Here is a 22,038-nt window from a genome sequence, read left to right as displayed (position 1 = left end):
TAGCCTTAGTGGCCACTACTCCAAGCTCCCATGCAAAATTGCCTCCTCTTATAGTTTGCCATTGCAATTCATGGCCTCCAGGTATTTGACAGACATGCATTTGAGATAGTATTCTTTATATCCCTAGGCTAACAGTGGAGCGGGGAGAGACCAAGGAAAAAGTGATAGAAAATGAAACTCTGTTCTTGTAAAGTTTAGTTTGGGGAAGTCAGAGCACTCAGCCACAAGACAATGACAGGTTTGCACATGGATATTTACATCACTATACAGTATATCTATTAAAATTAAAAGGACCCTTGGAGAGCATCTAATCTAGCTTCCTAGGCCATGTTAGACTCATCTGCCCAGCATTCCAGATAGGCAGTGAGAACATCTCTGCTTGCACATGTCTGGTTATAAAGAGTTTATTATCTTATAAATTAGGGCTGTTTTGCTGGGGTTTTCCTTCCTTCCTGTAGCATCCACCTAATGGTCCTGTAGTTGTTGTTGGGTTGTGTCTTTTTTTTCTTTTATGGATGAAGTCAAATCCTTTCCTTTTGTCTCTCCAAATATTTGAAGCTAAGTCTCATGCCCAATACCATAATAAAAACCACTGTACACAAAAGCACAAGCTCTTTGGGGACAATAGATCTCAAGCTGAGTCTTAAGGTACACACGGTTGGTAGTAGAGCCTGACTGGGGCAGGACTTGATGGCATGTTCCTTGTGACTGAATCAGAGTCACCATGTGGGAGACAGACAGAGGAGGCTCTTGGCTAGCTAAGAGGACTCACTGATGAGCCATCTTGTATGGCAGGCTAACCAAGGATTCTATTGTAAATATTAAGCAACTATATTGCTTGAACAGGTGAGACATGATAAAAAATGGTATTTGGGGAGAAAAATTATACTGGCAACAGTTAGCAAGATGGAGTAGGTAGACCTAGAGCTGAATGGCCAACTAGGAGAGTTCTGTCGTAATTTAAATATTGATCACGAGGACTTAGATTAGGGTGCTGACTGTAGAATTGGAGAGAAAGGGTCAAATATGAGAGACTGACTAAGGAAGAATCTGTAATGTGTGATGAACATGGAAGCAGCTAACTCCATGATTGTAAGCCTCATAGGCTCGGAGAATGGCAATACTTGTAGTCATGACAGGGTCAGAATTGTTATATTCACTAAAGATGAAGAGCAGAACGAAGGACTCAGGTTTTGCCTTATTAAGTTACAGCAACAGCATTTGGCTCTCCATCCACAGCTGCAGATGTGGATCTGTAGCACTTAGAGTACGCTGAACTGGAGAGGCTGACATAGAACTTTCCTTGACACCTGCAGAGATGATCACAGATGATGGCCAGAACCAATTCTGACGTTTGAGAAATTCCTTAACATTCTAACCACCACCCACAAGACCTTTCCTGAGTGCGTGCCTGACCCTGGGAATCAAAGAATAATGCAGTAAAGCAGTTCTCCAAGTTTGGAGATGGTGACTGTCATTTATATTCTGAATCTAATGGAGACCACTGTCCTCTTTAGTTCTGGCTCAGCAAGAGCCAGGCTCAGAGCCGGCAGGGACCTTGTAGCTCTTCCCACTCAGTGTGGGAGTTCCGTGGGCAGTATCCTGATAAGGAGTCTTCCAGCCTCTGCTTGAGCCTTCCTAGTGACAGGAGTTTACCATTTCTCAGTGAGGCTTATTTAATCACCAGATGATTCTAATTAACTGTCCTTCTGTACACTGAATTTAAAATCTGCTTCCTTGAAACTTCTACCCTTTGATCTTTGGTCCTGGTTCTGTCCTGAAGTACAACGAACAGGCAGTATTTCTTCAGCATAACTGGACTGTGAGCTTCTAGAGTTCTGGGTTCTGTTAATTAGCAAATTTACTGCCACCCGAATATCAGATAAGGGTTAAGACAGGCTCTGGGATCAGGACTGCCTGGATTTAAGTCCTGGCTCCATTACTTACCAGCAGGTGAATTACTTAACCTCTGTGTGCCTTCTTTCCTTCATCTAGAAAATGAGGATAATAATATTTCCTACCTCTTAGCATTGTTATGAGGAGTCAGTAAGCCAATACCGGCTGGCACATAGTAAGTACTCAAAGCCTTGTTTGTTTTTATTATAGTATAGTATTTAGGGACGTGAAATTGTCATCAAATGCACTTTAAAAAGTTAAAAAGCAACTGCTTCAAATCTAAGCTGTAAGAGGTGAGGATGATGATTGTCCATTTGTGGGTGGGGAGAGTGACTGGAAGGGGATACCAGATTTCAAAAAAAAATCTCCAAATTATTTGAATTGATTGACAGCTGAGGTGAGGAATGGTATACCAGAAAAGTAAGGGTTCCAATCTAAAAGTTCTAACTTGGTGTGTTGCCATCTACAACTCAAGCCCAGAAAGTGGCATTTCTACCTAGATCTAAGAAATTATGTTTTTTTAGACGCCTCAGCCCTTCATTATTAACATCTTTTAAATAGATAAGACATGTATGTGTTTAAAAGATTTTTATCAAAAGTCAATTTTGCTCCCACCTCCACTTCCCTTGTTTCCATCTCCAGAGGCAACCACCCATACTGGTTTTTCCAGAGAGACCCTGGACATGGACCAGCGTAGGTGAATGTATAGCCTCCTTTACCATCCCCCTAAAATAATACATACTTTACATACTATTTGTGCTCTTTTTTAAACAACTTGTGTGGAGATCACTTCCTATATAAGTATATGTAAATTGGCTTTGTTTTTAATAGTTAGCCTTTACTCTTGACTGCTGTTGAGCAAGTTATAAGTACTCCTTCTAAACCTTTTTGCAGCTTAGCCGAGAGTATGGAGCATCTCCTGGAACATGATCAGCTTCTCTGTGCCTGCCCTTACTTTCACCCTGGTTTTGCATACATTAAGCCTTCCCCTCCCTTGACCCCCACTGTCATCTTCTGTGCTCTTATTCTTTCTTGGTAGGTTTTATTTCACAATTCAACTGCTGTGGGCTCCTCAAGAATGGAGTTAAATTGTTTACTTTTGTTATGTACCTCATAGTACCCAGCTTGTGCAGGGCACACAGTAGTTGCCCAGCAAAAGCTTACTTAATTGCCTTGTCTCAAACACGTTCAGTGCATTCCCATGAGCCTGAGTGTGGTCCATGCAGAATCACAGTGAATTGAGCACCTCAGGAGAGAAGACATGATCACTTTCTGGCAGTATTGTTATGAAAAAGACTTCAAATGTTCATGTAACTCTGTGTAAGTGAAAGTGTTTGAAAGCAGCACCATTCAACATTACTCATTCTTCAGGAAACTAGTAAACTGGTAACCAGCCTCTTGGAAGGCAGCTCTGCCTAAGAGGTCATTGTGGCCATATGGAGGGGGATGAGTACTCTTTTTAAGGACCAGGAGGAATGCTGTTTCTGCCGCACCCCATGGTTCTCAGGGTGACCTAACAGATGACTGATGAGATATCTTTTTCTTGTGTAAAATGGGGATAATCATAGTAACGGCTGCCTTCATTACCTAGTGTTTTGTCTTTCTAGTGCTCTCTCACATACAGCTTCCTATCACTAACGACATGGGAATGCCCAGAATTTCCCTATGTCAACTGGGGTGTGGCAGTTCACAGGCACTCCTGGGTTCTAATGTGCTTGCATTAATGTGTTCACCTTTCATAGGGTACTTTTGCGAGTCCGGATGCTATACTACCTAAAAGCTGAAATACTGGGAGAAGCAGCTGATAAAGCATTTGAAGGCACTCCCGCCAGGTAAAACAAGTCCGCCTTAGCTCTCAATGTTAAAGAATTGCCAAAAGTGCCTGTTTGTGCAAGTGGAGAAACCTGCCTGGGCTTCAGGAGGCCCATATTCCCACCTGCCCAGGATCAGCCCCTTGGATGGAAGTGCAAGCAGGTCACCTACAAGTCACGTAAAGGAGAAAACTTTCTTAGAAACACAACTTTTGGTGAGGTTTTTTTAGTAGTTTTTTCCCCCAGTGGTGTTGTAAACTTTCCTTTAAAACAGTCATTTCTCTACCTTAACTAATCATTGTAGAATGAGTATTAATTACTTGATACACTTGATCTGACAGGTATACTCTGGAGTGTTACTCAGAATCCCATTCTTGGCCTTAGTACTGTTCTGCATTTGAGTGGTTCTCCTCTATTTGCTAATCATGTTTATAATACCTTGTGACCTGTTTGATTTGTTGCACTTTAGTTTTGTAAGTTAGTATTTCCAAAGCTGTAGAATCCTGTGGGAATCCCCCCGAATTTCAGGGAATGAGACGTGAAGTTCCTAGCTACCACTTGATCGAGCTGTCAGAGAGTCACACTTTCTAGGTGGGATCACCACACAGCCTCCTTCGCCTTTGCCATATTTGCAGTATGCAGCCCTGTACAATGCCTGTTGCTCCCCAGGAAACCAGAAGTGTTGGTATTTCAACTTTGCTTTGAGATGACCTAGGGCCATGGTTTCTTCTTTCTCTTTCTTTCCATTAGGCAATGCTAATGGCTCTAGTGGTCATAGGAGCACTAAAGAAGGTGCTCCTATGAGAGGTGAAGGACATTAACAGCCCTACTCATGGGGTAATTTGTAATCAAGAGCAAGCATCACAATGACTGTTACTACTTGATGTGCTTTCTGTAGTTAATTGTAGTTATTTCTAGTAGGGATAGAGAAGTTGAGTGTTTTGGTGAAAAGATTCAATTTTTTTTTTTGAGGAAGATTAGCCCTGAGCTAACTACTTCCAGTCCTCCTCTTTTTTGCTGAGGAAGCCTGGCCCTGAGCTAACATCTGTGCCCATCTTCCTGTACTTTATATGTGGGACGCCTGCCACAGCGTGGCGTGCCAAGTGGTGCCATGTCCTCACCCGGGATCCGAACCGGCAAACCCCAGGCTGCCAAGAAGCAGAACATGCGAACTTAACCGCTACACCACCAGGCCGGCCCCAAGATTCAATTTTTGAGTTGCATAAATGTAGCAGAATTTAACCTGACCACTTATATCAGGTGTTACCTGGCAGAAGTAATCTACATGAACTTATTCATCCCTCTGTCATGTGCTTTCTTAGACATGTAGATGGATGGAAGCCAGGTAGAGCATAGAGAGGGTGAGTCTATGGCCCACCCTCTTCCCACCTTTCCTCTGCTTTCCTCCATCTTGGTTCTCACCTGTGCTGTTCAGGCTTAGTGCCTTATTGTGGAGAAGTTGCCATGAAGAAGGAATAACAGTTCATCCCAGAAAAGTCGTTCATCCCATGGCACCATGCAGGCAGAGCAGTGGGCCCTGTAGTGGAGGCAGATAGGGAGCACTGCCTGGAAAGGTGGGGGCCAGGGAACACCACCATCCCCACAGAGGGAGCTGGACCTAGCAAGGGGCAGTCAGCCTGTGTCACAATAAGAGCCTGATGGAAGAAGTTCCTCAAATGCTACAGAGGAACCGTCTCAGAGAGCTGGGAGTTGGGAGGGAGGAGCCATCCAGGTAGATGTTCTCCCCCGAGACCCCAAACGCTTCAAATTGTAAGGTCTGTTCTCAGACAAATAAAGACAGTGAGCTAAAGGTCAATGTGAGCTTTCAGAACATGGACAGAAACAGAGAGAGGGGCTGATGGTACAGGCTTGCTAATCCCTGCATGTCTGCTCCCTAGGGCGAGTTATGTTCATCCCTTTGTCCAGGGGAAGTGCAATTTTTGATCAGTTTTGACCCAACAGACACCGCTGCTAGGAGGTGCCACCTATCCTCTGAAAGGCTCTTTTCATATCCCTGCATGTACCAATGCAGACTCTCTTGTTCTCAGATAGTGCTTGAGATCTCTGCATGTTGAATCAAGATGATTTGAGCACTTTTCAGCATTTGATCATGTACGAATTTAACCACTTGGGGGGTGTTCTATGTTCAAATGACCAATATATTGATGGTTTTTGCTGTAGTTCTCAACTGAAGATGCACATCAGAACTACCTTATACATGTAGATCCCAAGGCCCCACCCCAGGTCGACTGGTGATGAGTTCTTCAAGAGGTGCTTTAGGATTCTGTGTCAGTCAGCCTGAGGTGGAGCCTGGAAATCAAGAACATATGTAGAAATGGCTCACTGGATGAGCCTGATGGAAAGCCCTGGTTAGGAAACCTTGGCCCACAACTTTCTGAATCCTTGTTACGTCAGTGTCTAAGCATGCAAGTAGGGATGTGACTATTAAGGGTTTGGCCGGTAGCTCTTGTGTTTTCTGCCTGTGTTGAAGGAACCCTCAGTCCGTGCTCTTCCTTCCACAGAGAGCTAGAAGTGCCTCTGCCCGACATTGACTACATGGAGATCCCAGTGGATTGGTGGGATGCTGAGGCCGATAAGTCCCTTCTGATTGGCGTGTTCAAACATGGTGTGTATTTCAGTGAATGTTTTCCCCTTCCTGAAAAACTCCATAGTCCTCTTGTATGTCTTTCTTAGAATGTGGAGCCTCACCTCTGTCCTCTCAGAATTTCAACCAGATGAATGTGAGTCATGAAAATAACAGTAAATGTTAATATCAGAGAGGAACTTCAAGAGGGTGATTGTGTCCACAAAGAGCTTGTTCAGTCTGTATCTTCCTCACAGTAGCCTTTCCACATTGTCAGGCCTGGGACTATTCACTCTCAATCACTCATACAGTCCCAGCACCTAGCCTAGTGCCTGGCACATAGTAGGTACCCAGTATTTCTTGGATGAAGGAATAAATAAGTTGGGAAAATGTCAGGTTTCAACATTTCATATGTATGCAGAATTCTAAGGTTAATCTACGTAATCCACATATTCCTAGTGTATCTTTTGCTCTCTTGGTATAAAAATTTATGGATAAAGGATGGCACGGACATCCCTTTTTTTAAAATGTGGTAACCAAGAATAAAGGATCCAGAAGTTTTTTGAGCAGTTTGGAAAAACTGAAATAAGTGCCCCTTTCTTCATTTCTGGCACTGTTCTGGCACTTCTGGCACTAAGTTCTTCTGTCTAAAAACTGAAATAAGTGCTCCCTTTCTTTACTTCTTGCACTGTGTCCTGCCCTTGCTTTCAGACAGTAGTTAAAACGACTAATGAAAGTGCCAGAAGATAGTCACTGTAATGTGCCTGGTACACATCTTCCCTCCCAGTTGAATTAACTGAAATTTTAAACTGGAGACTAGGGTTTAAAGTGGGAAGAGTTAGATACACCTGGGTTTTTCCGTCAACTATGCCACTTACTAAATGCATGACTTTGAGCGAGTCATAAACTTCTCTGACCTATTTCCTCACCTGTACAATGACGATACTATCAAAACAACCTCCCTGGAGGGTTGTTCGACGATTAAATGCAGCAATATACTGCCTAGAACAGCGCGTGGTACTTAATAGATACTCGGTGCTGCTCTGCTGTTGCTTATTGCTCTTCCTTTGCAAGGTTAACCTTCTAACACATGCCTTATGAGGAGAATTCTTCAACATTTGCAGGCCAACCAGTTATATTTACTTAACAACCATGCCTATACATATTTTAATGAAGAGTCCTCTCAAAACTTGGATTCTGGTGTTGCAAATGCAGGCTTTGGGAGGTCCAGTGCTGCTGAGAGCTCCTCGTCAAACCACTGGGGTTAGGTTAGAGGAGTGTTGTCCAATAGATTTGATGGTGGAAATGTCCTGTCTCTCACTACCCACTATGGAAGCCAATAGCCGCATGTGACTATTGCACACCTGAAATACAACTTAGTACAACTGAGCAACTTTATTTTTAACTTTGTGTAATTTTATTTAATTCAAATTTAAATATCCACATGTGGCTCCTCTGGACAGTGCAGGGCTAGAACTCAGCTCTGAAGTGGGAAGAAGCAGCATGTTATCCCCTTGTTAAGTACAAGGAACCACCGTGCAACTGAAACTTGGTTTAATCTAATTTTGGAAAGAACCCAGAAGAAGACAAGCTGCTATGCTGAAGGCGTCCAAATTCCAGAGCATCTGAACTTGGTCTATGGAAAGTCTGTTCACCCTGTGCCTCGTTTCAGTGGTGGTTTTAGGGCACATTGCCGAATCCCTGATGGAGACAATGTCTTGTGAACAGAGGACACAATCTGAAGTCCCAGCAGTATGGCAGACAGAACTTACATGCTTCCTCTCCCTCCCCAAGCCCAACACTCACACCACAGACAACAGAAAGCCTAGGTGAATTATGACAAGTGTTAAACTACCTAGCTGAACTGGGAAGAAATAAAGCAAAATTACCAAGTAAGAGATCAGTTAAAGCCAGAGCTGAAAACTCAGGAACTGATATGACAGCAGACCAGAGAGACTGGGTTTTTAATACCTACACAGAAATGGAGGAAAGGAGGCCAAGTAAGGGCTCTCTGGTCCAGAGAAGCAAAGCTGGAAGAACATACTCCTGAGAGATGAAGAAATGGAGACAAGAAAGAGAAGATGAGATAGAATCAGGTTGACATCTAAGGGATAAAACAAGATATGCCAGACAAATACTAACCACCACCGCCAGAAAGGCAAAAAAAAAAAAACCTGGTATGGCAAAATCAATATCATAGAAAAAATCTTTAAGGAAAAAAGCATAATTTGAGGTAAAGACAGTCATTACACAATGATGATAGGTATAATTCACCAAAAGATATGGCTAACAGTGTAGCCCCAGAATATGTAAAAGAGGACGAGACTCTAAGGAGGCCCCAGACCCTTTCTCTCCAAGGAAAGGCAAGTTAATATTGGCACAATACCTTCTAGTTTCATAATCTTTGATCAAGGTTTAGGGCAGTGAGATTAATCAATTGATCTCTCCTAGTCTCATATCAGAAACAGTGGAAGATCAACCACATGATGTCTAAGGTCATTTCTACATCTAAAACTTTATTCTCTATGAAGTAGCTTTGAGGCGTATAAATTAATTATTCCTAAGTGTTTCCTGAACACACTTGTAAGAATTTAAGATGATGCATCACCCATTCCATTTAAATTTTCCCAGATTGTGCCAATTGAGGTGAACTCGGTATTCAAGTCAGGGCTGAGGGGCAGGTGCTAGAAAGGTGATGTGTGCAATGCCTGAAGCGCCTCATTTTGGTATATGATGAGTTTAGCAGACACCCTATAAACACAGGGGAAACCCTGCCTCTGTACCCAGAGCTAGGGGACTGGTCTTAAGCCACGCATGCAGACTGACTCACTCTTGGATAGGACCAGACCTGTTTAGTTGGATGGTGACATTTAATCAACCTAGACTACGTCGGACAGATGCATATGGTTGGCCTCGTGGGCCCATCCTCCTTGGAGTCTTCCAGAGTTCACATCAGATCCTGCTCCTGGCTGGGTGCTGCCCCTGGGACTTTCCATGAGCATAGGCTTAGACCTGTCCTCATCTCGGTAACACACCTGACCTCGCTTGTATAACTCAGCCCTCGCCTCAGTATTACCAAGCCCACACAACATGTCTTCCCAGGTGACAAACTCCCAGATACCCACCAGCTGGGGAGATATGACATTTCCAGAAAAACAAGCTGTCAGGTGTTCACTTTTCAGAAATCTCTATCAGGAAGCCCTCTCTGCCTTGCCTCCATGCCTTGGAGGCATAAGTATGAGCTTATGAGTCCTGCAGCCATTTTCTTTGTTAAGAAACACACAGCTGTTCATTGTCTGAGGTTTTGTGGATCTTTAAGTCCACACTAGACATAGCCCACTACAGCCCTACTTGCATCAGAAGAACATAGCCATGGTTCCATCTCCAAGCTGACTCCCGTGGAGGAATTGGTTGAAATCTTTGGAAGGACCCAGTAGCAAACATATTCTGAATGATTCTCTTGACAGCTCTCATGTGCATTAAGTGATTGCCACCCCTCTAGGGCAGCCTGGATTTTTGAAATTTTCATTAAGATACGGAGTTTAGTATTTCTGTTCGTATTCTTAGAGAGGTGCTTTTAGACTAAGTGAAGAGGCGAGCAGCCTACACTCCCTCAAAGGCCTGTCATTTTACTATTTATTTCTTTGTTTTGCTGTTACAGCCCCTACTTCTCTCTTTTCAGGACAGTTGTTAGGGTTTTCTAGGGAACCAAATCAGTCACTCTTCCTCGCCTCCAGCTTCATAGCTGATTGAGATATAAAAATGCAGAATCTGTCTAGACTTCAGACCCACACATGACAAGACAAAGTCTGCAGAGTTGAAGCTTGCCCACTTAGTAGGCACCTGGAGGAACCTAGCCTGGTTCATGCCCTGTGAAAGCACAGATTGCATGAAGACAGGGCAATAATGGACAGGTAACCTCCCTGATAGTAAAGGGTCAGTGGAAGAAGCTTTCACCATCTCATCTGTCAGATAAAACACCCCTCTTTTCATGGGAAGGCGCAGGTAGAGACAGTGGCAGGAATTTCATCAACACAGGAGCATCAAGGACATTTCTGTTCAGACGTGAGCTGAAGTAGAACGTGGGGAGAGGGTGAGAATGGTTCTTCTTGCAGTGATTATTGGAAGAGAATCGGCAAAACTGACTCATCCAGTCAATTGTTTGTCAAATATGTATGGTGTCAGGCCCTGTGCTAGGTACTAAATATATAACATTGAGTAAAATCAGTCACAGATTCTGTTCCTAAGGAGCCCGTAGTCTCATGAGAGAGACAGTAATCAAATAATCACCCTAAGGAATAAGTGAATAAAGAAGAACATAAGGCACCACAGTTTCTCCTGCTATATGCCTCTCGTGGGCAGGACTGGCATGGAGATGGCAGGAGAGTCACTTTGGATTAAAAGATAAAGTACCTGCAGCTCCTCAGAGAACAAGTACCAGGTGCTGCCTACAGGGCAAAGGATAGAACTCATCAACACTGATATTAGAACAAAAGCCAAAATGTAAGTGGAATATCCAACAAAGTAAAATCAAGTTTATTAGCAGCCAAGCTGGTTCTCATTTTAGGTACACCGTCTTCCATCACCTGTGATGGGGTCTCTCTGTACATACTACAGAGCTAGAAATTGACTTTGTTTCCTGGGAGCAATGTGGAAAGGGGTTCCCCCCAAGATAATTTGATGCAACAGTAGGTTTGGATCTTTTACATAACGAAATCCTATATCTTTAAAAGATTACATTGATTCAATAAAATAATGACAGATTCTCATGTGTGGACTTTATCAAATTAAGTGATTTTTTTTTTTCATTATTTTGCCTCCCTTTTGAGGTCTCTCTTCTGGGTCAAAAATGCTCTATCCATTTTGACTTTGGAGATGTGGTGAGGGGCAATTCCAAAGGCTTGGCCAGTGGATTAGGGTTTTATACCAAATTGTGAATACAGGGGCAATAGATATGTTTTAATCCGAATAACAATCAGTAATCCTCTCTATATTTCATGCCTTGCATCCATCACTTTGCACAGCTTCCCTTCCTAACACATGAGATAAAATTGGACTATAAGCAAACAAGGCCCATTTAGGAGATAACAGGGTTGTTCAGAGTTGGGGGGCGAGGGGACAAAGTTGCAAAACCAACTTGCCTGATTCCCTTTGCTGTCCAAAAGAAGGAAACAAGTGAGAATTGTATTTGTATCTTGTGTCTCTTCACAGACAGAATATTTACATTTACAATATTTACACCTTTCATTTTTGGTTAAGCATACTCAGATGTGTCCAGTTTAGCTCAAGGATATTCCCTTGGTAGGAAATCTTATAGGATCCAATTAATCTTAAAAAAGTATTTTTTGTTTGTTTCTTTTGTTATGCTTTTACTTAATAAGGAAAATAAAATGGCCATGTAGGGCCCAGGGCAGATTTTGTTCTAACATAACTTCATATGTTCCTCATTACTCCTGATCAGGGTATGAGAGGTACAACGCCATGCGAGCAGACCCAGCACTGTGCTTCCTGGAGAAAGTTGGGATGCCAGATGAGAAATCCCTTTCTGCAGAACAAGGTGTTACGGATGGGACCTCAGACATTCCTGAAAGGTGAGAAGCTGCATAGGCCAACTGTGATGTGACATGTCATGCTACAAATCTCTGACCCCTTCCACATATATATATAGTGCTCTCATAGTCTCTTCCTCACAGTTTGGCATCTCCCTTAAACTTTGCAGTGCTGGAACTGCCTTCCAAAATTGCTGCTTTAGTTTTATCTTGCTATGCCTCAGGCCTTTTCTTTGACTTCTAAGCACTTGGAACCAAATATTCGTTCCTGTCCTTCATGAGTTCCCCAAGCTGCCCACCATCCTGCTCTACTCCATAGCCAGACTCATCTCCTGTCTGGTCAGAGGATTCTCGAGGAAGACTTCAGACCTCTCATACCTAGCAGAAAGTTAAGAAGAGGCACAGCAAGTGCAGGCTTCTTGACCCTGAAATTCCAGCATCATTTAAGGATTGCATGGTCCATGAGTAAGGTGGATAGATTTAGGAGCCACTGTTTGATGGCCATGGTACTTAGATCTTGTCCGTAGGTTGTATGCAAAAAGTAAGGAAGCATCCCCTTTGGCTGAGTTTTATTTACTGTTGGCATAACCCCCAAATATCTAAAGTCATAGGGAAGCTAAATAAACAGTCCAAAACTGTGGTTCTCCAAAATTTATACGTATTTGGAAATCATAGTATGTATCTCTTAGCTTGTATTTAGTAAGCTTTTGACATGGTCTTCTCCCCTAAAAGTAGCAGATTCTGCTTTGCATTGCCTAGGGCTGTGGCTAGATCTGGACATGAGGGCATGGCACTGCAAGGAGCCTCTAACCATTTGCTAAAGCCAAGAAAAGGATGAAATGCATTTTCCGTCTATCCTTAACCCGGAAGAACACTTTAGCTACCATAACATTCTCTGCCCCAAAGGTGTTTCCTACGGGCAGGTGAGGAAGATCCATTCAGAGAGCTGTTAACAAATGCCCAAGTGACTCTTGATGCTAATGTTAGATTCACTGGGTCAAGACAAACATGGGCTGGGTGAGGTACCTGAATGTGGCATAAAGCTTATATTTTGTGGAGTGGCTACTCTTTCTGTGATTAAGCAGTGAAGATAGGAGGTTCTCCTGCCTCCAGGACCTGAGCAGCAAAGACAAGAATATTTGAGACAGGAATACTTCAAAATCAATTTTAAAAGGAATCATGAAAAACAGATAGGCATCAGCAATAGTTAAGCTCGTAAGAGAGAAGATGTTAGGCAGCTAACCTGGAGGCAGGTGTCTGATGGTAGATGGCAAAATGTCCTTCCTTCTTAGCAGTCGCAGCAGAGCTCCCTTTCAGGAAGTGACTGCTGCCAAATGTAAGTGATTCTGTCTGCAGATTCATCCTGCTGTCATCTGGGGGTTGGCACATCAGCACTTGCTTGGTTTGCACAGCCTTCAGTCTCTAAAGTCTGTTCTTTTATCAAAGCCACATATTCAGATAACTCCTGATAAGCAGTAATTAACTTTTTAGTGATAGTATCATTGTTGAATAGCCAGCCTCTGAACTTGCCTGAGTAGATCATGAGTCTCATACTGATGTCTCAGTTGAGTAGGTGTCCTTGCCCGTAGAAGCTGGACACTGGAGAAAGCAAGATTTTGAGGCTTGTAGGGAAAGGGATCTGCTCATGTTCCTTTTGGTCGGTGATTTAGGCAGTTTTCTGGTAATCATCCTGGTTGCAAAATAGCTCCTAGGTGGTATGTGATGCTTTTTTTTTTTTTACTTTTATTTAGAGGCAACATGGATAAAGAAGACAGTACTGAAGACAAATTAGATGGCCTCCAGAAACAAATGGTGAGTCAAATGTGCTATATTGGTAATCCACATGATCTTTCTTTTTTTTTTTTTAAAGATTGGCACCTGAGCTAACATCTGTTGCCAATCTGTTTTTTCTTCCTTCTTCTCCCCAAAGCCCCCCAGTACTTAGTTGTATATTGTAGTTGTAGGTCCTTCTGCTTATGCTATGTAGGATGCCACCTCAGCATGGCCTGATGAGCGGTGCCATGTCCACGCCCAGGATCTGAACCAGCGAAACCCTTGGCCACCCAAGCAGAGCACACAAACTTAACCACTTGGCCACAGGGCCAGCCCCACACACAGTCTTTAATAGCAAAGAGAAATCCTCATCTTGTTAGTGGACTTGGGGAACTTGATTGTATTGCTGCAGTTCATTGCATTTTCCCTAACATTTTATTATAAAAATTGTCAACATACAGACTACGTTGAACTTTTATTCTAATGAAACTTTCGAATTTGAGGTAACCATAGATTTTAGATGCAATTCTAAGATACAATACAGAGTGATCCCATGCATGCTTTATCCAGTTTCCCACCATGGGAACATCTTGCAAAACTGTGGTACAATGTCACAACCAGGATACTAACATTGATAGAGTCAAGATGCAGGACATTTCCATGACCTGCATTCCACGAAGATCCATCGTGTTGCCCTTTTATAGCCACATCCACTTTCCTCCTGCCTTGAACTCATTTTTAATTCCTGGCAACCACTACCCTGTTTTCTATTTCTAAATTTTGTCATTTTAAGGATATTATTTTAATGGAATCATACCATATGTAACCTTTGGGGATTGACTGTTGTTACCCTGCATGATTCCCTGTGGACTGATGCAGGTTGTTGTCTCTAACAATAATTCATTCCTTTTTATTGCTACGTAGCAGTCCATGGTGTGGATGTACCACAGCTTGCTTTACCATTCATCTGCTGAAGGACATCTGGGTTGTTTCCAGTTTATGACTATTATGAATACCTCTGTAAATATTTGCATACAGATTTTGTGTGAACATACATTTCCATTTCTCTGGGATAAATGTCCAGGAATATAATTGCTGGGCTATATGGTAGTTATGTGTTTAGCTTTTTTAGGAAACTGCCAAGCTGTTTTCCAGAATGGCTGTACCATTTTACATTCCCACCAGCAATGAGTGATCCACTTTCTCCTCATCCTCACTAGCTTTTGGTGTTGTCACTGTTTTTTAATTGAGCCATTTTGATATCTTGTCGTGGTGTTAATTAGCATTTCCCTAATGGCTAATGATGTTTAATTACTATGTGTATACCTCTTCAGCGAAATGTTTCTTCATGTCCTTTGCCCATTTTCTAATTGTGTTGTTTGTTTCTTTGTTTTACTGTTGATATTTGAGAGTTCTTTATATATTCCAGATACTAGTCTTTTGTCAGATATGTGGTTTGCAAATAATTTTCTCCCACCCTGTAGTTTGTCTTTTTATCCTATTCACATTGCCTTTCTCGGAACATAAGTTTTAATTCTGATGAAGTCCAACTTATCAGTTTTTCCTTTTTATGAATCATGCTTTGATGTTGTCTAAGAACTCTCCCTACCTGTAGATCCAAAGATTTTCTTCTATGTTTTTCCTAAAAGTTTTAGAGTTTTACATTTAAGTCTATAATCCATTTTAAGTTAATTATCATGTAAATGGAGAGAATTCATTTTTTTACCTGTTAATATCCAATTGCTCCAGAACAATTTGTTTTAAAAAGCTGTCTTTCCTCCATTGAATTGCTGTTGCACCTTTGTCAAAAAGTCAGTTGAGCATATTTGTGTGGATCTGTTTCCAGTAGCATAGAGTATTGATTACTGTAGCTATATCATAAGTCTTAAAATTGGTTAAACTGATTCCTCTCTCTTCTTTTTGAGGGTTTTTAAAATTGTTTTAGCTTTTCTTGTTTCATTGCCTTTCTATATAAATTTTAAAATAATCTTATTTATATCTACACAAATTCTTGCTGGGATTTTAATTGGAATTGCATTAAACCCATGTATCACTTTGGGGAGAATTGACATTTTTACTGTATTGATTTTTTACTCTGTTAAAGCTTACCATATGTTTCTCCATTTATTTCAGTCTCTGACTTCTTTCATGTTTTGTAGTGTTCAGCAAACAAGTCCTGTTTGCTGAATGTTTGTAGATTTACATCTGAGTATTTCATTTTCTTTGGAGTGATTGTAAATGGTATTATGTTTATCTTGTCTCCTGCCACCTTGCTAAACTCAATTATTAGCTCTAAGAGGGTTATTTAGGTCTTTTGAGATTTTTCTACATCCACAATCAGGTTGTCTGCAAATAAGGGATAGTTTTATTTCTTCCTTTCTGATCTATATGCCTTGTGTTTCCTTTTTTTGCCTTATTACGCTCCTCAAAATCCAGCACTGTGTTGAATACGTGGTGAGAGCAGTCATCCTTGCCTTATTCCTGATATTGGAAGGAAGACATTGTCTTTTATCGTTATATATAGTTAGCTCTAGGTTCTTTGTAGATGTTCCTTATCAAAGATGAGGACCTTCCCCTATGTTCCTAGTTTTCCGAGAGCTTTTATCATGAATGGATGTTGAATTTCGTCAAATGCGTTTTTGCCCCAATTAATATCATGTAATTCTTCTTAGATGCTTATTAAATATGGTAGGTTACATTTATTTTCAAATATCGAACCAGCCTTGCATGCCTAAATAAACTGGAATAAACTCCACTTGGTCATGGTTTATAATTTTTATTATTGAATTCTATTTGCTCATATTTTGTTAAGGATTTTTTGATCTATGTTCATGAGGGGTATTGGTCTCTGGTTGTCTTTCAGAAATACTGTCTTTGCTTCTGATATCAGGGTAATGTTAGCTTCGTAAAATGCATTGGATGTGTCCTCCTTTCTTGTTTTCTGATAGAAGTTGTCTAGAATTGGTATTCTTTAAATGTTTAGTAGAATTCTCCAATGAAACCATCTGGGCCTGGAGATTCCTTTTTTGCAAGTTTTTAAATTATGAATCCAAATTATCTATTATATATTGGGTAAGTTGTGGTAGTTTGTGTTTTTCAAGGAATTGTTCTGTTTTATCTAAGTTCTCAAATTTATGTGTGTTGTTGTTGATAGCATTCTTTTATTATCCTTTTGATGTCTGCAGAACTTGTAGTGCTGTTCCTGTTTCATTCCTGTTACAGATTACCAATAACAGGAATTAATTTGCCTCTTCTCTCTTTTGCTTTATTCAAAGTCTTGCTAAAGATGTTTGCTTTTATCTTTTTCAAGAATCTGCTCTTTGTTTCATTGATTTTCTGTTATTTTTCTGTTTTAAATTTCATTATTTTTTGCTCTTTATTATTCCCTTCTTTCTGCTAGTTTTGGTTTTATTTTTTATTTATTTATTTTTTTGTGTGAGGAAGATTGGCCCAGTTGCTAATCTTCCTCTTTTTGCCTGAGGAAGATTAGCCCTGAGCTGATATCTGTGCCAGTCTTCCTCTATTTTATGTGGGATGCCACCACAGTGTGGCTTGATGAGCGGTGTGTAGGTCCATGCCCAGGATCCAGACCTGCAAACCCTGGGCTGCTGAAGTAGAGCGTATGAACTTAACTGCTATGCCACTGGGCTGGCCCCTGTTTTGGTTTTATTTTCCTCTTCTTTTTCTAGGTTTTTGGGGAGGGAGCTTATATTACTGATTTGAGACTTTCTCACTTGTTTAATGTATACATGCAGTGCTATAAATTTCCCTTGCAGCATTGCTTTAGCTATGCCCCACAAATTTTGCTATGTTGTATTTTCATTTTTATTCAGTTTAATGTATTTTTTAAAAATTTTCCTCTTTGACCCATGGATTATTAGACATGTATTATTTAGTTTCCAAGCGTTTGGAGATTTTCCCGTTATTTTTCTGTTTTTGATTTCTGGTTTGATTCTCTTGTGTTCAGAGAAGACACTCTATTATTTCAGTTGTTTTAAATTTGTTAAGGTTTATTTTATGGCCTAGGATATGATTTATCTTGGTATATGTTCCATGAGTGCTTGAGAAAATGTGTACTGTGTTGTTCTTGGGTGGAGTGTTGCATAAATGTCAACTCGATCCTGTTGGTCGATACTGTCGAGTTCTTCTGTATCCTTGCTAATTTTCTATCTAGTTGTTTCATCATTTGTTGAGAGAGGGGTATTGAAGTCTCCAAATATGATTATGAATTTCTCTATTTCTTTCAGTTCTGTCAGTTTTTGCTTCACATATTTTGCAGCTCTGCTAGTTTTCTTTGCTTTGAAGTGTACTTCATCTGATATTAATATTGCTACTCCTGGTTTTCTTTGATTAATGTTTGCATGATATGACTTTTTCTATCCTTTTACTTTCAGTCTGCCTTTATCGCTATCTGAAGTGAGTTTTCTATAGACAGCATATAGTTGGGCCATAGTTTTTCATGCACTCTGCCATCCTCTGTCTTCTAGTTGGTGTGTTGAACCATTTACATTTAATGTAATTATTCATACATGAATGGCTTAAGTCTGACATTTTGTTGTTTTCTCTTGTTTAATTCTCTGTTTTCTTTTTCCTGCCTTCCTTTGGGTTACTTGAACATTTTTTATGATTCCTTTTTGATTTATCTGTGTTGGGCTTTTTTTTTAATAGCTTTTTGGTGGTTATTCTAGACATTTCATTATGTATACATAATGTATCACAGTCCACTGGTATCATCATTTTACCAGTCCAAGTAAAGTACAGGAACCTTAATTCGTTTCATCCCTTTACCCTCCCCCATTTATAATATAATTGGCTTAAATATTTCTTCTACATACGTGTAAACCATAACAGACAATGTTAATTTTTGCCGCAACCATCAAATATAATTTAGAAAATTCAGGAGGAGGAGGAAACTCTACTGTGTTTACCCATATTTTTGTTTAGTGTGTTCTTTCTTCTTCCTGTTGTTCCAAGGTTTCTTCTTTCTGATTAGAGAAATTTCTTAGCCATTCTTTTAGGGTAGGTCTGCTGGTGACAGTTCTCTTAGTTTTTCTTCATCTGAGAAAGTCTTAATATCCCTTTCTTTCCTGAAGGATATTTCACTGGATGTAGGATTCTGGGTTGACGGTTCTTTTCTTCCAGCCCTTGAAAAGTGTTGTGCCACTTCTTTCTGGCCCCATGGTTTCTGATGAGAAATCTGCCGTCATTCTAGTTGTTTTTCTCCTTTAGGTAAGGTGTCTTTTCTCTCTTGCTACTTTCAAGCTTTCTTTCCTTGTCTTTAGTTTTTAGAAGTTTAATTATGATGCTTTTTTGTGTGGATTTCTTTGAGTTCATCCTGTTCGGGATTTGCTCAGCTTCTTGAATCTGTACATCATGTCTTTTCCCAAATTTGGGAAAGTTTTCAGCCATTATTTCTTCAAGCCTTTTCTCCACCCCTTCTGAGACTCTGATAATATTGATGTTCAATCTTTTGTTAGAGTCCCACAGGTCCCTGAGGCTTTGTTAATTCTTTTTTAATCCAATTCTCTGTTGTTCACATCAGGCACTTTCTCTTTTTCTGTCTTTGACTTCACTGATTCTTTTCTCTTTCTCCTCCATTGTTCTGTTGAGCCTGTCCGTTGAGGGGTTTTTTTGGTTATTGTATTTTTCAAATCTGAAGTTTCCCTTTGGTTCTTTGGATATTTATTTCTTTGCTGAGACTTTGTTTTTTCGTTTGTGGTGAGCATGTTTAGAATTGCTTGTTGATGACTGTTTTAAATTCTTATGTCAGATAATTCTAAGATCTCTGTCTTTTCAGTATTAGCATCTATTGAATGTCTTTTTTCATTCAAGTTTGAGATCGTCCTGATTCTTGGTATGATAAGTGATTTCTGTTGAAACCTGGACATTTTGGGTATTATAATGTGAGACTGAGGATCTTATTTAAAACGTCTGTTTTAGCTGACTACCTCTGACACCTCTCTTGCAGGGGAACGAGGGGCATGACGTATGCCACCTGGTTACGACCAGCTCTGATTCCTATAATAGTATCATTGAAAAGTAACATCACTTTCCCAAACTAGGAAATAATTGTTTTTTTCAAAATATGTTTCCGTATCTCCCCAAGGTTTGGCAACCAGTAGATTGAAGCAAATCAGCCTGAAGCTTACCTGAAGGAAGCTGGATTCTGGTCTTGACAGTGAGAATCTAAGTTCTGTCATTCCAGTCCCTGAGTTGTACTGTTACTTCTTTTTTCTAGAATTTGTGGTGTGTTTTCCCATAGAAACAAGTCAAGTACTAAAGACCTGAAAGTAGTACCTTATACCTTTATGGAACTTTACTGTTTCCAAAGCACTTTTTCCGTTTGTTTCAGTTGATCCTCACCTCAGCCAAGTGAAGTAAGCACTTTGGATGTTACAGCTCTCATTTGAGAGCTGAGGAAATTTAGGCTTAGGAAGTCAAAGGACTTTGCCAAATTCTCACAACTACTAGATAATGGAGTTCAGACTAGATATTCTTTATTATTCTGGTATTCTTTTTTCTAATGAAGTATTATTTTCATAGTCAAAAAAGTAGAAAGTATTTCAGCTGTACATATATGCCCCTTCCTTCCAGCAGCAGCTTCTGTGAAAAGGCAGCCACCAGATCAACTTCAGGCCAGGCCCAGCTCTGAAAGCTGTTCACAGTAAAGTTCTCATGCTTAACTGATCAATCTTCAATCTTGGAGCAATCTGGGCACTGAAGGGGTTGTGGCAGAATTGGTAAAATACCTTAAGTTTCCTTATAGTACGGTTAAACTCCTCAGCAACTACTTTTTTATTTGTTTACAAAATTTAACACCTATATTATTTATTTTGCTTTTCAAATCCCTAAAACCTGGGCTATAGAATATAATGAAAAGCAGATGGATTGGAAGAGTGGCTTCTCCCACATTTTGAGGTGGACAAATTATAAACAGATTAAGCTTGACTTCTAGTCTACCTGCTAAAATAACAAATGTAGAGGAACAGCCACCATCTGCACCAAGCCTACTGCCCGCCCCTCCCTCCCTCTCATCCTTTACCTCCTGTGCATCTTTAGATGCAGCTGGTTGGCTGTTTCCTTCGCCCGGTTCTGGTCTCAGATGGATCAGCCAGCAAGCAGGGTTAAAGAAGCCCAAAGAGCCTATCGTCTGTAACCAGGGTAATTCCTCTGAATTAAACACACCTGGGCATAGAAAGGCCCACCCCCCCCCACCCCCCGCCCCCACCCGTTAATAGATGGGCAGAATGTTAGCATTGCAAAGAGCTCTGACACATGTGAGGGGTCTCTGAGTGTTCCATCTCTCTACAACATCACTGTCGGGTCATTCCAGCTAAGTGTAGGTATTTCTAGGATTTCATAGGAAAGAGAGGAGGAATGTGCTGCCGTCCAAGGAAGCCATTTCGTTGTTGGGTAATACTTCCTTATACTGATCCAGACATCTGGCTCCCCACTAGTGCTATGGATGCTATCTAGTTTTCTTCTGGTTCTGCAGAGAACAAAACTGTTCTTTCTTTCCTCTCTCATGTTAAGTTCTTGAGGCTAGCTAGCTACCTCAATCTTTTAAAATCTCTTTCCTAGTGAAATATCCCTAGTTCCCCTGCATTTCTTCATATCATATCATCTCCAGACTCCTTACTATTCTAGTGCCTTCCAGAGCCCACTGTAGCTGTTGTCCTCTTGAAATGTGGTGGTCAGAGAATCACAGGATGTTAAACTTAGGAGGCACATTTGAGATGATCTAGTCTACTGCCTTCTCCCATGCTCTCTCTGTTTTAATACCAGTAGAACTTGTGATTGATAAATAGTTACAGATTTCAGATGCAGCTAGAGTCAGTGAACCTACAGAGACCTTCTAAAGCAGTCTAAAAGTTTACTTCTGTTTAGAATGGTCTGGAGCTTAGAATTATAAACCAAATCTTTCTCTGTCAAACCCAGTGTATAGGGAGATTAACATCTCTTTTAACAGGATTGGTGATAAGTGGTAGCACAACTTTCACTAACGTAGTCATGTAATCAGCATGTCTTGTCCTTGCTCTGCAGCACACCGTACTACAGGTGCTCTCTGAAACAGAAAGTCTGTAAATGGAGTAGCTCAGAAAAACTCTGACAGGGAAATTTAATCGCTAAAACAGTCTACTCTCATTGTAAGAAAAATTCAGTTAGAAACTGAAACAGTACCCTTTTCTAAAATGAGTTAAGAGTTTGGGGGTTCTCTGAACTCAAATCATAGTATTTGAAAGTAGAGTATTTCCAAGCTGACAGAGCACATTTCCCCTTCAGTTAGGCATTATTCTTATCCCGCTCTAGAGAGGAGGAAGCTCAAGTAGTTTTAATCAGCTGCAAAAAAAGTCATACTAGCTAGAGGACACAAGAGCAGTGTCTCCTCTGCTCACATCTTTTTCTAAATCCCACGATCTTTTCA

At 40.7% G+C, this 22,038-nt stretch overlaps 1 protein-coding gene across 5 annotated transcripts in view; it reads left to right on the top strand.

Annotated features, from left to right (window-relative positions):
* The window catches only part of CHD6 (chromodomain helicase DNA binding protein 6), a 203,103-nt gene that overhangs the window by 152,713 nt on the left and 28,352 nt on the right, over positions 1-22,038 (top strand). For all 5 annotated transcript variants that reach the window (XM_070589234.1, XM_070589235.1, XM_070589236.1 and 2 more), the window contains 4 exons: positions 3,639-3,728; positions 6,230-6,333; positions 11,753-11,882; positions 13,592-13,652. In XM_070589234.1, coding sequence (XP_070445335.1) covers positions 3,639-3,728; positions 6,230-6,333; positions 11,753-11,882; positions 13,592-13,652 — 385 coding nt within the window. The remainder of the gene's footprint in view (positions 1-3,638; positions 3,729-6,229; positions 6,334-11,752; positions 11,883-13,591; positions 13,653-22,038) is intronic.

This window comes from Equus przewalskii, chromosome 21, assembly GCF_037783145.1.
Source record: "Equus przewalskii isolate Varuska chromosome 21, EquPr2, whole genome shotgun sequence".
NCBI lineage: Eukaryota > Metazoa > Chordata > Mammalia > Perissodactyla > Equidae > Equus > Equus przewalskii.
The sequence above is the reverse complement of the archived record's forward strand: the minus strand, read 5'-3'. Positions and strand labels throughout refer to the sequence as shown.